The sequence below is a fragment of the Taudactylus pleione genome, unplaced genomic scaffold (assembly GCF_031769625.1).
Source record: "Taudactylus pleione unplaced genomic scaffold, aTauple2 ptg001288l, whole genome shotgun sequence".
Taxonomy (NCBI): Eukaryota; Metazoa; Chordata; class Amphibia; order Anura; family Myobatrachidae; genus Taudactylus; species Taudactylus pleione.
The window spans coordinates 253,438-269,319 of NW_028285688.1; the positions used below are offsets into that span (position 1 = coordinate 253,438).

Below are 15,882 nucleotides of genomic sequence, written 5' to 3' on the forward strand. Positions count from 1 at the left end.
GGTAGTGCGGCCGGTGCCATTGTACGGTTTATTATCATTCTCACTTGTAGCTTCCTCTTATTTCATCCCCAGCATCTCCTGGCCTCCCCTATCTCTTCCCCTTTTTTTGGGTGCATTATGTCCCTTTGAAAAATGAGGGGGGCGCCAATACTCTTTCTGGCACAGGGCACCGAAAAGTCTAGTTACAGCTCTGGTAATAGTGTCGCAGTGTGGGGAACAGTCTCATCATTAGCACAGATTCTAATAGTTTTCCCCATACAGGTTTAGGGACCTCCCAGGGTGGGTTAGGAACCAACCAGGGAGGGTTAGGATTAGGCTGCAGGGAGGGGGATTTAGGGTTAGCCACCACCCCTTAAGGGCTAGGTTTAGGGTGCTGGAAGGGGGGGGGGTTAGGCATTAGTATACTTCCGAAACCCTGTTGAGATTTTGCACATCAGGATGTCGCTATTGGTCTTCTGACCGCCGGTATCCAGTGAGCTGGCTATTCATACCGATTCCATAGGAGGAAACGCCCAATGTAGCTCCAGGAAAGAACCGGATTCCCAATAAATCATGCACATAAATACCTCCAGCAAATGAGAAATCACAGCATGGTGTGCAGCATCAAATTAGTGGGTACCCCTTGCTTAAGGTCCTATGCCATAGCGTCAAATTATCGCTATGCAATTGACTGAATCAAGGGAACAAGTGGATTTGCTGACAATCTGGTGGAGCAATCTTTTAGCACTGATGTCCCATTAGTTAGCCTATTACATACACATCCCTCGTCTTTCCCACCTCATGTAACACAAAACTTACTACTTCATACTACTTGCATGGCATACTACTTGGCGACAAGCCAGAGCTCAAATGAAAGTCTCTCCTAGTGTCTCCTAATTTCTTCCCATTGGTCATAACCCGGGGTTCACTGCTGGGTTGGTAAGGTTTTAAGTTCCTGGAGCTCACAGGGACTTCGATATATTTATCAATTATTAGATCCATCCACCATGAATATTTATTCCCACAACCAATCACAGGAAAGATTCCCTCGTCTTCCAATCCCAATATTCATCTACTTCCAAGTACGTAACTATGTCACCACTTTAATCCCTTGACTCCCCATTTCATCTGGGAACAGCGGTTTGGATGATGTGTTGTCTCGCTGCCCTTCTATGTTGTTCTCCACTTTCACACTATACACTTATATACGCCGGGAAATAAAATTTGGAGGTGGAGACAGCTGGAGTCGCTAAATGGCGTTCTACATTTCCTACCATATCTTTACCCACTATTTTTAAATCTTTTGTTAGACTTAACAAACAATTAATCTCGGCATCCTATGCTGAAATGCATTATAAGTTATTGCATCGCGCCTATTTCACCCCCAAACTAAGATTCCTTACAGGAGCTTCTACAGACTCTAATTGTTTCAAGTGTAAACAACCTGATGCAGACCTCATGCATTGTATGTGGTCCTGTGCAGAGGTGCAAAGGTTCTGGTCCCTAATACACACATAAATATCCACCACGCTGGGAATTAGTTTTGAATTAACACCTGAGTGGGCCATGTGTGATATTATGCCATCGTCTAGGCCATCCTGCCCCCCTAGAGGTGCCCGTCTGCTACTAACAAAGATTGCAGCAGCTGCAAAGAAAACCATCCTAACCCAATGGATCTCTGCTGGCACTCAAACACAATCTTCTACAATCTAGAATATCGTACCTATTCAATATGGATTGGATAGAATGATCTCTTAACCACTTGCCTGGCACGGTCGTATCAGATACGACCACACCAGGCTGGGCTTTCCCTGACATGGTCGTATCTGATACGGCCAGTCAGAAATGGCCACTAGGTGGCTGTGGGAAGCTAATCTTCCCGCAGCCGCCTACATCAGAGGGACCTTCTGGTCCCTCTGCAAGCGTGGCTGCCTCTTCAGCATTTCCCGATCACTCCTGGCCACAGTGATCGGGCAGAGTCAGCAGCAGCCCCCTCCTATAGAAGCAGCAGTGCTGCTGCTGTGACCCGATCACTGTGACCAGCAGTGATCAGGCAGCCATCTCCACCCACTTCAGTAAACAGAAGTAGCGGCGGCTCTGGTGGCCGCCGCTATGTTTCCGGGCCGCCAGCGGGACACCTTCCTGCTGCAGCTCCGGAACTAGTGTGATCACTGTGTGAAGGAGCAGCAGTGGCGGCTCTGGTAGCCGCCGCCATGTATCCGGGCCGCTAGCAGGACACCCTCCCGCTGCGGCTCCGGAACTACAGTAATCACTGTGTGTGAAGGAGCAGCAGCCGCGGCTTTGGCTGTTGCTTCCAGGTAGCCCAGCACACTCCATCCGGCCTCAGCTCCTCCCCAATGATGCCCGATTTTATAAGGGCCAGTATGTATACACTATAAATATATATATATATTATATATACACACACACACACACACACACACACGGTCAATACATATATATGTACCGATAGATATCACAGAGCCTCTGAATAGGGATGGCAGCCGACCATCGGTGGTTTGTGAACAATTGATGGTCTGACTGAAAAAAAGTGGTTTGCCATTGCTGGTGGCTATCAATGTTGCACCATCGATGGTAACCCTCAATCGATGTTTAGGAAACATCGGCAGTTGTGGTCTACACAGATATCGATCAATCGCTAAAGAATTGATGGCTTCTAACGATGGTTGAATCATCGATGGTACAGCCGTCAATGGCCATCACTACAGTATAACATAAAAATTGCTATTTTTATGGTATACTGTGTTTTAAAAAAAAAAAAAAAAATTTTCAAATAAAATAGTGATGGATAAGTTTAAAATGATGTTCTTGACCTAATTCAATCATAAAATAAACCGACAATTGTGGAGTGGTTTTTGGAAAAAGAATGTCAGTTAAGTGGTTAATAAAGATAATGGAGCAGAGAAATTTTTTGACACCCGTATGTGCACACATTACCATGCACCATAGGTCAAAGATACACTCCGCTTCAGTCCAGCTTACAGCTTGGTATAACGAAGAAACCCCGTCTACAGGTTCCACTCCCTTTTAGGGTCTGTAACACTACGTTCCTCATGGACTTAGATATGGTCTACTGCTGTACACCTACTGATGTCTTGCTATTTTATTGACCATTATGTTGTAATGTTCACTGCAGTCTTACAATAAAATAGGTTTAAAATAAAAAAATTAGTGGGTATATCTCATGTTTCCCAAATAACCCAAACAATAAAAGAATTTAATTTTAATACATCATTGATTGAATTATGTTAAAAAGAGGTAGCGGTATATACTAGATCAACATTCATCAACCGTCCCTGGTGGTCTAAAGGGGTCTTACCTGGTCCTGAAGGCAGCTGCGTCTTCAACAACAGATTCCAGATCCCTGCGGAGCAGTTCCGTAGAAGTCATCTGATGCTCTAGCGTCTCTAACCCCTCCTTCTAATCCCTAACCCCATAGTGCCTGACCCTTACCCTATCATCCCACTGCCTAACCTTAATGTCAACATTCTGACAATACGGGCACTTCACATGTCGACATTTCAATAGCGACTGGGGAGGGAGGGCATTCTCAGAGCGAAGAGGGTCAGAACAGCAGAGTACAGGGAGTGGTATCTCAAATAGTGGATGGAAGAAAGTTAGGGGGGGGGGGGGGCATGGCAGATGCGACCATTAACCTAGGAATAGAATATCAATTCAGAGGTCTCCTTTGTAAGACACATCTAAGTATGATAATCAGCCACTGTCTAAAGGTTACAATGCTTGGCCTGCAGGCTTTTGAATGCTCTTTATTTTCCTTTACTGTTTTCAATGCTTGAGCACAATCTAAGCAAATTATTTATTAAGCAAATTTCACTGACTCCATCGCAGTTAGATTGTTTCCAACCCCAGAAGGGAAAAAAACAACAACACACACAAATAATGAAGTATGTTAAAAAGCAGCAGCTCTGCAACATATAAAACAAACAAGACCTCCTTGTCCTGCAGAGGGCAGCAGAGTGCATATTAAGGCTTTAGGCCCGTCATGTACAGAGTACAAAACAAGATGTTCCCTACACCCCCCCCCCCACCTCACCCTCATTGCAACACACATTCCCTTCCTCATTTTACCTTAAAGCAGGGATCATCTGACAGTGAGCAGTAAGGGGGAAGGGAACCCCACTAAGATAACTATTTGACAATTAGGGATCACTAATTACAAACTACATATGGTTAAAGCCAAAATACTGTTGAAATAGTGTTTTTCGATACAAATAAGTGTGTACTCAGGGCTGGCTTAAGGACTGTGGGACCCTCCAGTCCAAGGCAATCAAGAGTTAACAGGTCTCATAAATAGGAAGTTTTATCCTTATATAGGTCAACCCATTAAACATTGAGTAGATGTATTCTGTCATAGAGAATTGAGAAAAAGGAGAATTGTTTGTCTTTTAAATGTACTTATCTGTAGGTATTACTAATTTGTGACATATGTATAATCATATACTTCCCTACTGTCCCGATTTTGACGGGACAGTCCCGCTTTTCAGGCATTATCCGAACGTACCACCCGCAGTGTCCTGCAGTTGGGGAGGGGAGTTTGGAAGAACCCCCACTTACCAGCTGCTTTGCAAAGTGCATACACGCGGCATCTATTCAGTGCAGAGTGGGACTGGGGGCATGCTTTTCACGCGACGCCATGTCCCCCTTTTTGAGCGTGCGCAGAAGTCCCAATCTGTATTTGGAGAAAGTTGGGAGGTATGTATATCACATGGTTTAATGCAAAACACAGATTTTTATAAAAAAAAAATAATAATAATAATAAAAAAAAAAAATTACAATGTTTCAGGAGGTCTTCTACCAACAAAGTTCACAACATAAAACAAAATTCCCCCACGGTGAAGAGAGACTATTAAGGGCAATACAAATATAACTCCGTCCTGATTAGATTAAGTTTTTTTTCAGGATGAATATTAAGAACTATTAGGGGTAAATTTACTAAAGTGTGGGTTTTTAGAATTTGAGATGTTGCCCATAGCAACCAATCAGATTCTACTTACCGTATTCATCTAGCACCTTCTAAAAGAGAATAGCTAGAATCGGATTGGTTGCTATGGACAACATCTCCATTACCCTTATAGTTTATTTTCAAACATATTTTATACCATATATTTGTATATTACAAAGAAACCCGCCTCTTCTTTTGAACCCAAAACTCCTCTAAATGCAAATTCCTTCCCATACACCTTGTGTATTCTACATTTTATTTTCCTATTATTTTCCTTATAAAGGAATTAGAAAACTTGCAGAACCTTTGCTGTATCATACTTCTGCACATTGCAAATGGGGAGCCCTATATAATAATCATCCTGTACAGGTTACCAATTTCCGCTCCAGACCCACAACTATTCTCTCCAAATGTCCCCACTCTTCAAAAACCCCTCTATTTTTGTAAATTATATATATTATATCATTCCAAAATCCTTGAGCGGATGGGTCTACAACCACCTTTCTTTCCTCCCACTCCCTGCTTGACCCATTTCAGTCGGACTTTCATTCACTCCACAGAAACTGCCCTAATTAGAGTCAGTAATTACCTACTTGCTGCCAAATCCAAGGGCCACTACTCTCTGCTTATTCTCCTTGACCTCTCTGCTGCTTTTGACACTGGCCTGGGGATGGACATCGATGGTCGATGTTTGGACCTCTCCTGTTCCATACTTGCCTACTTTAATTATCTCCTCTCCGGTAAAAGCTCAGAGAGGAGATGCAGCCATCAGCTTCAGGGATGGGGTTGGGCTCTTCACATCATTAGGCTCCACCCCGAACATGGCAAAATGCTGCAATTCACAGGTCCGTTGGGAGGACTTGGGACCAAACTATGCGATTCACGCAATTTTAGTCCGCTTCTCTCTACGGACCCAAGATTCCCTGTATTATCTCTCCATCCTGCCCACTTCACTAGGAGGGGGGCAAGATGAAAGAGATCCTCCTACTCTTCCGGGGTGTGGGAGCCTGCCTGAAAAATTGTGAGCCTCCCGCAACTTTCGGGAGAGTAGATAAGTATGTTACTATTCTCAATTTATACATCTCAATGTATACATCCACCTGGGGGCTTTACCCCCAGCCTGACGTTATTTGGAGGCATGCCATGCGCACACGCCTCCTAAGAATGTCACTTAGGGGGGCGTGGCCTATAGTAATGAGGCCACACCCCCAATTTCAGTCTACAGGGCGCATCATAAATGGCCAGTACAGGGTGCTCAGACCCCTGGAGCCGGCCCTGCCTGGATGTCACAGTACTTTCTTAAACTTAACAAGACTGAACTGATCATCTTCCCACCCTACCGAATAACCTCACCTCCCACAATTTCATTCAACTATTGACAACACAACCATCTCCTCTAGTCTTGCAGTTATCCTCGACTCCTCCCTCTCCTTCAAACCACACATTCAGTACCTTTCGGAGTCCTGCCATTTCCATCTCAGAAATATTCCAGGATCAGACCCTCTCTCACTCTGGAGGCAGACCCTCATTCACTCACTAGTCATCTCCAGGAGGTTACAGTACTCCAGACTGGACTACTGTAACCTCCTCTTATCTGGCTTCCCGTCTCTCTCCACTCCAAAATCTATCCTCACCGCTGCTGCCTGGCTCATCTTCCTCTCCAAACCTCTGCATCCCCTCTCCTACAAGCAATACAACTAGCTCCCCTTCAGAACTCAATTCAAGCTTCTCACACTCACAAAGCAGTCACCCATTTACATCTGTGACCTTCTCTCTGTCAGGGTTCAGCCGTCTCTTACCTCCGAGCCAGCTTCCCCTGTCTTCTGGTGCGGTCAGACATCTGGTGCGGCTGCAGGGGACGAGCTGAGAATTCTGCCTTAGGTTCTATAGGATTCCATGGGAAGCCCTGTGGTTCGGAGATGGGAGTTTGTGTCATGGGTGCCGACATAACAGTCCTTTCTCATGTGACAGGATCTCTACCAATGGTAGCTTGCTCTCGGTCAGCTGACGCTGTCCTCCTATTAGCTGCTACCTGTGGGTATATATATTCGGCTACAGAACTCCAGGAAGTTGCCTGAACAACATTTGTCATTCCTAGTTTATGCTAGTTGAGTCCTTGTTCCAGGTTCCCCTGAGCTTACCTCAGTGTCTTCTCTAGTGCATTTGACCATCTCTGCTGGAGTACTACCCTGTGCTATCTTCAGTGCATCATTTCCATCTCAGCCTGTGTGCCACTCTATATTACCATCTCTGCCAGCGAGCCAACTCCGAGCTATCTTCAGTGTAACAGTGCGTTACAACAGCTCAGCCTGTGTGGTAACTCTGCACTACCATAGCGCAGCAGTGCGTCATAACACCTCAGTCTGTGTACAAATCCAGTTGTACCTTTAGTGCAACATAACATCTCCGCCTGTGTACAACTTAGCGTCTCCCTCCGCAGCAACTGAGAGTCTTACCACCTCAGCCTGTGTACAGCTTAGAGTCTCCTTCCGGAGCTACAGTGCGTCATACCACCTCTGCCTGTGTTCAATACCAAGGAGTTCTTCTTCAGCGCAATAGTGAGTCTACACACCTCTACCTGTGGGTGCCTCAAATACCAATTCCTAGTGCAGCTGTGCCTCCTGGGAGGCATATTCCTCAGGCCACCATCTGTGTGTTTGTCTATTCCCATGGGGTTTGGATACCAGATCAAAAGGACCGCGACCTGTCTGCTGGGTGCAGCTAAAACCCATATCCCGATTGGTCACTGGTGAACACCTCCCAGTAGGTTAACTCCGCACCATTGATAGGGTCTCGTTAACGTCCAAACTCTGTGGATGAGGAGATCATACATTCAGGCCCCTCGCCTCCGATTTCTTCCCCAAGTTGGGACCACTTCTTTATCAAAGTCTTGATGCAGCAGTGTTTATAAACCTTGTCCATGTCCTGCGAGACATTTTTTTCTTGGTTTTGTTCATACTGTTTATATACTTTGTAAGGCTATGTGGACCCCTTGTGGTTTATATAAATAAATGATAATAGTTACAATAATCAGAGCCATAACTAGACTTTTTGGTGCCCTGGGCAAGGAAGAGCATGGGTGCCCCCCTTCTCCACAATTTTTAAAATAGGGACATAAGACGCACACCCAAAAAAGGTGCGTTGCCTTTTAGGGAAGGGTTAATGACAAATCTAATTTGTCCCGTATGATGATGAAGGGTTACCGATCCCGTTGTACCACTATTATCCAGGTGTCACTGCCAAATACAGTGTGAATCCAATGGCTGCAGTGATGATACGCAGGGCTGCCAAGAGAAATCCTGGGCCCCGGTACAGCAGTTTCCCGGGGCCCCCCTATGTGTGATATATATATATATATATTTATTAACTCTCATCTTAGTAAATTTACCCCCAAGAGGGGACGATTGTGTAGTATTTAAAAAAAAAAAAACTATTGCAATAAAATATCCAATATGTATTAAGAGTACATGAACTAATCTTACAAATTTCCAAAGACCAGTAGTCACCCAACATGTTTAGCTGTAAGCAGCTTAATCAGGTACGTGACCGATTTCAGGAGCTCATTCAGACCCACTCGCTAGATGCGTTCGCTCACGCCCAGCGTATGCAAATCCTGCGGACGCCCAACAAGGCAGGTGATCGCACGGCAAGGCATTAGCACGCCCACTATGTCTTGGCATGCGATCACTTTGTGTATGCAGACGCCCACCAGCCATTCGTAAGACACCCACTTGCGCACGTCACCTCCTGGAAGTGCATGAAACCATTGGTACATCGAGCACCATCGGATGCGATCGCAGCGCTTGAGGTTAACTATACCTTGCCGCAAGCACTGCGATCACTTCAGTGTGAAATTCAACCAGGTGACGTGTACAATAACGCTGCCTGTTAATTATGCACGCCTCTGAATCGGCGTTGAGACACTCAGGCACGCCTCCACTCCCCAGTTTCTAGTGGCCTACCCCTGTTACCACCCACAAACGGCCTCTCCTGTCACTCATTCAGCTGAGCTGTCTATGCTGGGCGAGCGGATGCTTCCCGATCTTTCGCAGTGGTTTGCGCACTGCGATGCATTCGCACAATGCGTACCATCGGCAGCTATGAGCGAACACTTCTTAGTGAGCGGGTCTGAATCAGCTCCTCAATTCAAAGTGCTTAGATAGTGTAACACAATACCTTACAGTCAAACTGCATTTACAAAAAAACTCTTTAGCCAATGACCTCATGAAGGCTACACCAATATGGCTGATAAACATATTAACTGGTGTAAAGTAATCTCACCAGGTTCTCAATCAATTAATACTTTCTTAAATGGTCTTAATACATAAAATGATTCTTTCCCCTTTAATTTCAAACTGAACTGTAATATTAGAAATAATGAACCACCATTTTTGGAGAGTCCAATAATCCAGTGTTGGACATACTTCTCTGGATAATAGGGTATAATGAATATAAAAACAAAGCAAAAACAGAATTTCTGTTTTTGCTTTGTTTTTATATTCATTAAATATTTACTATTATTTTAACCTCAAGCGCTAGTGTCACTTTAAAAACGTTATATTATACTTCTGTGGATGCTTGAGATTGAAAGTTCCGCCAATATAGGGCACGATTTAACGCTTACATTAGCTCCCAAAACCTCCTGCATACAAAATACACACCTCGCCTTTTTACAACGGAGCTGGTTATGTTACCATTTCACCTCTATATACTGAAGTCAGATGCTTCCGCTTTATGTTATAGGCGTTTCAGAATGGCCACCATTGTCACATCCTCCAATTGAGGCGCAGAATACAATTACATCCTCCTGATGGAGCACAAATAAACTTTTTTGAACCCCAGCAGGAGACTGCTATACCACCCAGTAATACTCGGTAAATGTTCCAGATGTAGAGTCTAGTACACAGGTTTGTTACTGTAGGGACTCTTAAGGTGTATTCTTTCAGGGAGCACCCTTAAATTAGTATAATAGTAGGAGACTGCAATATTTCCCATAGGCTGACGCTGCGGTCTTGTGTGATAACCTGACTGGGGCACCATTACCTGTGTTCTAGACTCTATGGGCTTTGCACCAACTGCAGGTGTCGTTTTAAATTTTCACCTGCAACCCGCCAGGAAGAAGAAAATAAAGCCCTACATCTGGAACATTTAGTGGGAGACATAGCAGTCTCCTACTGCTGTACCACAAAGGGTGATCCCTAAAGGAAAACACCAGAACTATACAAAGAAGAACATTGGGCCTGATTCAGAGCCGGACGCTCTGACCAGAGCGCTCGCTCTGAATCAGGGCCCTCCTACCTAAAATTGGAGCGGCCTCTTGGACGCTTGCATAGCTGTGGGTTACCACCCACAGCTTATGCGAGCGTCCATGATGATGGTCGCGATTGTCAAGACCATCGGGCTTTTCGACGAGACCCTTGCGGTAGGGTCTCATTGCCGCAAGCCCTGGAGTGATTTTGGCTCTATCAGAGCCAAAATCACTCCCACTGACATCACTAGTGATGTCAGTGGGGCCGGACCCAGACGGTAGGCGTTGCCATGGGAACGCCTTCGTCTGGGCAGCCACGCCCCCGGCACGCCCACCAAAGGGGGCGTGCTGTCAATCACCATCGACAACACCCCCCATTTGGTGCGAGACCCCGAGCGACGGCTTCCCCGTCGCTCACCGGGTCTCGCGCATGCGCACAATGGAGCTCCCTCCGTCATGCGCACTTGGGCACCATCGACCCGCTTGCGAGCGTACATCGCTCGCGAGTGGGTCTGAATGAGACCCATTGGGTCTTTATTATTTGAGCTACACCTTCTCACCACCCCTAGTGAGCACAGTATTTGCCCCCATTTTCTATCCTACTTTAGTCCATGGTTCGGAGGGTCAGAGCTATGGTGGTACACAGGAGCAAAAGCAGGTAGCGTTGGTCACTATCAACCCCCCCCCCCCTTCACACAACTGCAAACAGGTTCTCAAGACCACTTCTTTATGAAAGACTTGATGCAGCACGATTTATAAACCTTGTCCATGTCCTGCAAGACATTTTTTTCTTGTTTTGTTCATACTGTTTATATACTTTGTAAGGCTCTGTGGACTCCTTGTGGTTTTATACAAATAAACGATAATAGTTATCTATAAGTAGATAACTTGCTTCAATAAAGATATTTACTGCCACTTAAATCATCATTAATGATCACTTGTCAATAACTAGGTCACTTATACTGAATCACTTCCATGGACGACATTCTTCACTCTCATATCAGATTAGTAAACAGCTCAATGCCACAAAAAATATATAAAAAGTTAAATATATTTGCGACCGTGGTAAGTTTTCCTTTGCAAATCCAAAATGAATGGAAGCAGTTTGACCTGTTGTATCCCAATGTCTAAACAGAAGAGATGCCCAAACAAAGTTATTCCAGTATTAAACAGTTAAACTGGGTAGACACTACATGTGTAGTATACCCAGCAATGGTGCGAAGTAACTATACATCTTTCTGTATTTTTAAAGCGGAAATCATTTTAAAAGTAAAACCAGCTTTATTTTGCCTTTAAAATGATTGCCGCTTTAAAAATTATGGGACTACTTGCAGGACTTCCCGCAGCAGCTGCAAGTCGCACTCTATTACATACGACCTTTTCTGCATGGACTCAAAATGGTGAGTTTTTATATACAGCGCATGCGGAGATGAGAATTTACGCATTTCTGCGTATCTCTGTCCTATTCCGAGTCAGACGGAACTGATCTGTAATGGGAGTGTAGCTAAAGCTCCGTGCGAGTCACAAGCAAGGCAAGTGGTAGCCTGTTGCTGACGGATCTCTTGCATCTAGCAGGGGAATGGTGACGGATGCGGAGGCCGACATACAGTCAATGGGCATCAAGTCTTCCCACTTGAAGACGCACGAACCACAGCATTAGTCCTACCGATTCTCGCGAGGTAATAAATTAGGCTTCTCATAACTACAGTCACTGTTTGTGCAACTAAGAATTGGCCCCATAGCAGGGTTGCCGATATTCTGGCTGCCCCTTCCGGGAGGGAGCAGACAGATCGGCATTGCAGGGGGCGTGGCCGGACAGGCTTGTGGGCGGAGCAGGAGCGTGGCCACACACCCGCGTAATTTTGGGCCTGCCCCGCTACACAATGCCGAGATTACCGGCATTGTGAAGCAGGAGGTGGGGCCAAAATAACACGATTCACCGTGAATCGCTTCATCGGCCTCCCTTGCTGTGGGGTTTCTCTTAAAACAACAGGAGGGGGGGGGGGGGGGCTTGCCTGCCTTTCTGGGGGCCCGATTTTCGGAAGGCTCCCGGCCGCATTGGGAGGATAAAAAAAAAAGTATGCGCCATAGACACAATGGCTCACAATTGAAATTATTAGGCACTAGGGCAGATGGGAAATATTGTAGTATATTATGCTATGATTGCAAATAAAGAAAAAGGTGCTATTTAAAACTGAATTTCCTGGTAGGGTGAAAAAAAATAAAAAATATCTATATATATATATATATATATATATATATATATATATATATATCTATATCTATATTTATTAATAACAACCTCAATAATATTAAACTACCATACTACCAGGAAATGCACCAAGCTGATGTTGGTTTCCTAGGCTCCATGGTCCATCTAACATCCCTGGCCAAATGCAGAGGACTGTATGAAGCTGTAGGAACGAGGATGTTAACTTACTAACCAATAAAGGTGCACACACACACACACACACACACACACACAGATTTAGTAAATGAACGATTTTAGTAAACGATTTTCGTTCATTTTTTCAAGGGTAAAATTAACGAAAATCCTTTACTAAAATCGTTCAGTTACTAAATGTAATCAACGATTTTTTTGAACTACCATTGATTTTTGCATATTCGCTTACTGAAAATCGTTGAGTTGGTCAGTCTGACTGAACTACAATCGTTCATCGTTTTAACTCAGAAAGTGAACGATTATTTGAACAATAAACGATATCGTTTATGATAATCGTTCAAAAAATCGGTGTGTGTGTATGCACCTTTAGAAGTCACAATCACGCAGAGTGCAACTTCCTATTGGTCTTCCCTCTTTTACACAAATTTTAAAATGGAGACCAAACCAATTTTTTTGGCTCAAAATTTATAGAATAATCAGAAAGCATTGCTGGTAATTTTGTACTGAGTTATGGTTGAAAACAACATGGCACGAAAATGTAACATCTGCACAGTGCAGCAACTTTGTTCCAACAAAGTACACGTAGCTGACTGACAAGTTCCACTGTTGTGAGTGGAGAATGCCCAGATTGCTAGGGGTATATTTACTAAAGTGCGAGTTTTTAGAAGTGGAGATGTTGCCTATAGCAACCAATCAGATTCTACTTATCATTTATCTAACACCTTTTAGAAGATAGCAACCAATCAGATTTTAGAGTTTATGGGCAACATCTCCACTTCTATAAACCCATACTAAAGTAAGTACACCTCCTAGTGTTTTGCTTTTTTTTTTAAGTTAGTTAAGTTCACTAGGAGATAGATTATAAAACAATTAATATTTATTCCCCCCAACAAAGTTAATAATTATTTGCAAATCATTACTTTACTGCCAAATGGGGAAAAGAGTTTACTAGTTTGTGCGCAACCAACTGGACAAATCAACATTTAGGATCATTCTGGGCCCAGGAAGGTTTTTGCTCTTTTTTTTGTTATTATGTTTAATAAAAAATAACATAAAACAAATACACCCCAACAATGCACAAACCAAAATGTGCCCAAAACACACTCTGTGTATATTTGTAATTCATTCTAATTTAGGTGTAACAGAAAGTTAAATATAAAGACTAAAAGAAAAGAAAAGAAAATTCTGAGAAAATAAAATTATACAAAAACAAAAGTAATAAATTAAACCAAGACAGATAAAACAAAACAAAACCACATGTGTGCCATGTCAGTCCAGGCCCCAGTCCAGCAGTCAGACACCTTACCTGGGATTCTGCAGTTAATCTCCATTGTGTTCTGTGCATATGACCCTGGCCTCAAGCAGCCTGCAGCTCCTGACACGTATGAAAGGCCAGCTTTACCAAACAGGAATAAAAATAAAACCAGCCACTGCCCTTTATGTCTTACTGACTGCAGCTTAATATATTCCTCAAACACCTGCTGTTCTTGCTACACTCAATAATCCTCTGACAAGTGAGCTGCTGACACACTGGGCCAATCCCAGGACACCCTGACTTAAAACATATTAGGGGAAAAGAGGTTCCTGCCAAACAGGTACTGCAGCAAGTGGCCAGTCATCCTATGGTCTCTAACTGGCATTATTCTGCTGCAAAGGTCTGTAATAGGTTGCCGAATGGGTCTATCTCCCTTTGGTATGGGCAGGATTAAAGGAAGGATCTTGACTAGATTGTGCGTGTAATGCATAGAGCCTGTGTTTCTGCATGTGTATAATGTATCCTGTGAACTTGGTGCACTACCCTCCCTGACCTTGGGCAATTCAATTTACCACAGGCTTCACTTCAGTCATTGGACTGAGTGATTTATGGCTTTGTTCTATATAGTGTAGCAGAGGATTAACCCTTCAGTGTTTTTTTTGTTATTTGCATACACGCACAGTGCAGAAGGGACTGTATAATAAATAAAATGCCATTCCCAGCCTAATGAGAGGGTCTCATTAAAACCACAGTTTAGTTCAATAACATTGTTTAGCCCGGGTTAATGAAACTGGGAAATAATCCAGTGTCGGCTGATCTGAAGTGTTTTGCTGGGCATACACTATACATTTATCTGTCAGATATCTGTCCAATCTGGCTGGTTGGAACGAAAACCTGGTAATGTATGGGAGCAAATGCCAATCGACCATTTGCTCACAAACACTGGAAAACAGACAAAAATGGTCATTCGGACAAATTGGTTAAAACACACGAATTTAACCAATTTTTTTTTGTCTGTTTTCCAGTGTTTAAGACCATATGAGCGACTGTCATTTGCTCCCATACATTACCAGGTTTTCATTCCAACCAGCCAGATTGGACCGATATCTGACAGATAATTGGAAAGTGTATGCCCAGCATGTGTGTGTGGGTGGGTAGGGGCCCCAGAGCATCGCTTTGCCCAGGGCCCACACTGCTGTTAAGACAGCCCTGCATACATTACCAGGTTTTCATTCCAACCAGCCAGATTGGACAGATATCTGACAGATAATTGGAAAGTGTATGCCCAGCATATGTGTGTGTGACAGGGGGATCTGCAGAACTGTCTTGCAACGACGCAAAACACATATTACTTTTTAAGTCGGTTACTCAAAACCAATACTGTGCGGAGCCTGTACAGCACTGGGTGCTCCCCACCTTTCTGTGTTTTCCTGGCCTAGGCTATGAAAGCAGCAGGAATTATGTAGTGCATCTTGAGGGTTCAACCCCTCAATTTTAATTATTAGCAACACAAGTTACAACTCTTATAACTATAACCCCACAAAAACATCCAATGAATGAAATACTTTTTCAAGTGCCAGCTTTAGCTTCTGTTTCATATTATTGTATTTTTTTTCAAGATCCCCTCAATGTACTGTGATGTGTAACATGTCAGCACCTTATACACAAAGACCAATGGTTCTCTGCCATCGATGGATGACTGTGAGACGATTTTTTTTTTCTCTTTACAGGACGAAGCTTAGCCCCACCCCCGCCGGCTGCTATATCCCACTCCTATTTTTTGATTGGCTCGCAGCCCAACATCCCCCAGCAGTGGTGGCCATCAAGAGGGTGCAAACCATTGATGGTTCACCAAAGATCGTGTGTTTGCCATCGATGGAAAGCACTGATGGGACCATCGATGGACACCCCACCGATGGCCATACATACATTCAAATTGAATCATCAGTGCCATTTCCCTGCATTGGTTTTAATGCACAATGATTCCTACAGCTAAATGCATTTTCAAATAA

At 43.9% G+C, this 15,882-nt stretch overlaps 1 protein-coding gene across 1 annotated transcript in view; it reads right to left on the reverse strand.

Annotated features, from left to right (window-relative positions):
- PFKFB1 (6-phosphofructo-2-kinase/fructose-2,6-biphosphatase 1) overlaps positions 1 to 14,320 on the reverse strand; it is a 45,433-nt gene extending 31,113 nt beyond the window's left edge. Inside the window, exon 1 of the mRNA XM_088462916.1 lies at positions 13,922 to 14,320. Coding sequence (XP_088319042.1) covers positions 13,922 to 13,946 — 25 coding nt within the window. The 5' untranslated portion in view covers positions 13,947 to 14,320. The remainder of the gene's footprint in view (positions 1 to 13,921) is intronic.
- Positions 14,321 to 15,882: the final 1,562 nt, after the last annotated feature.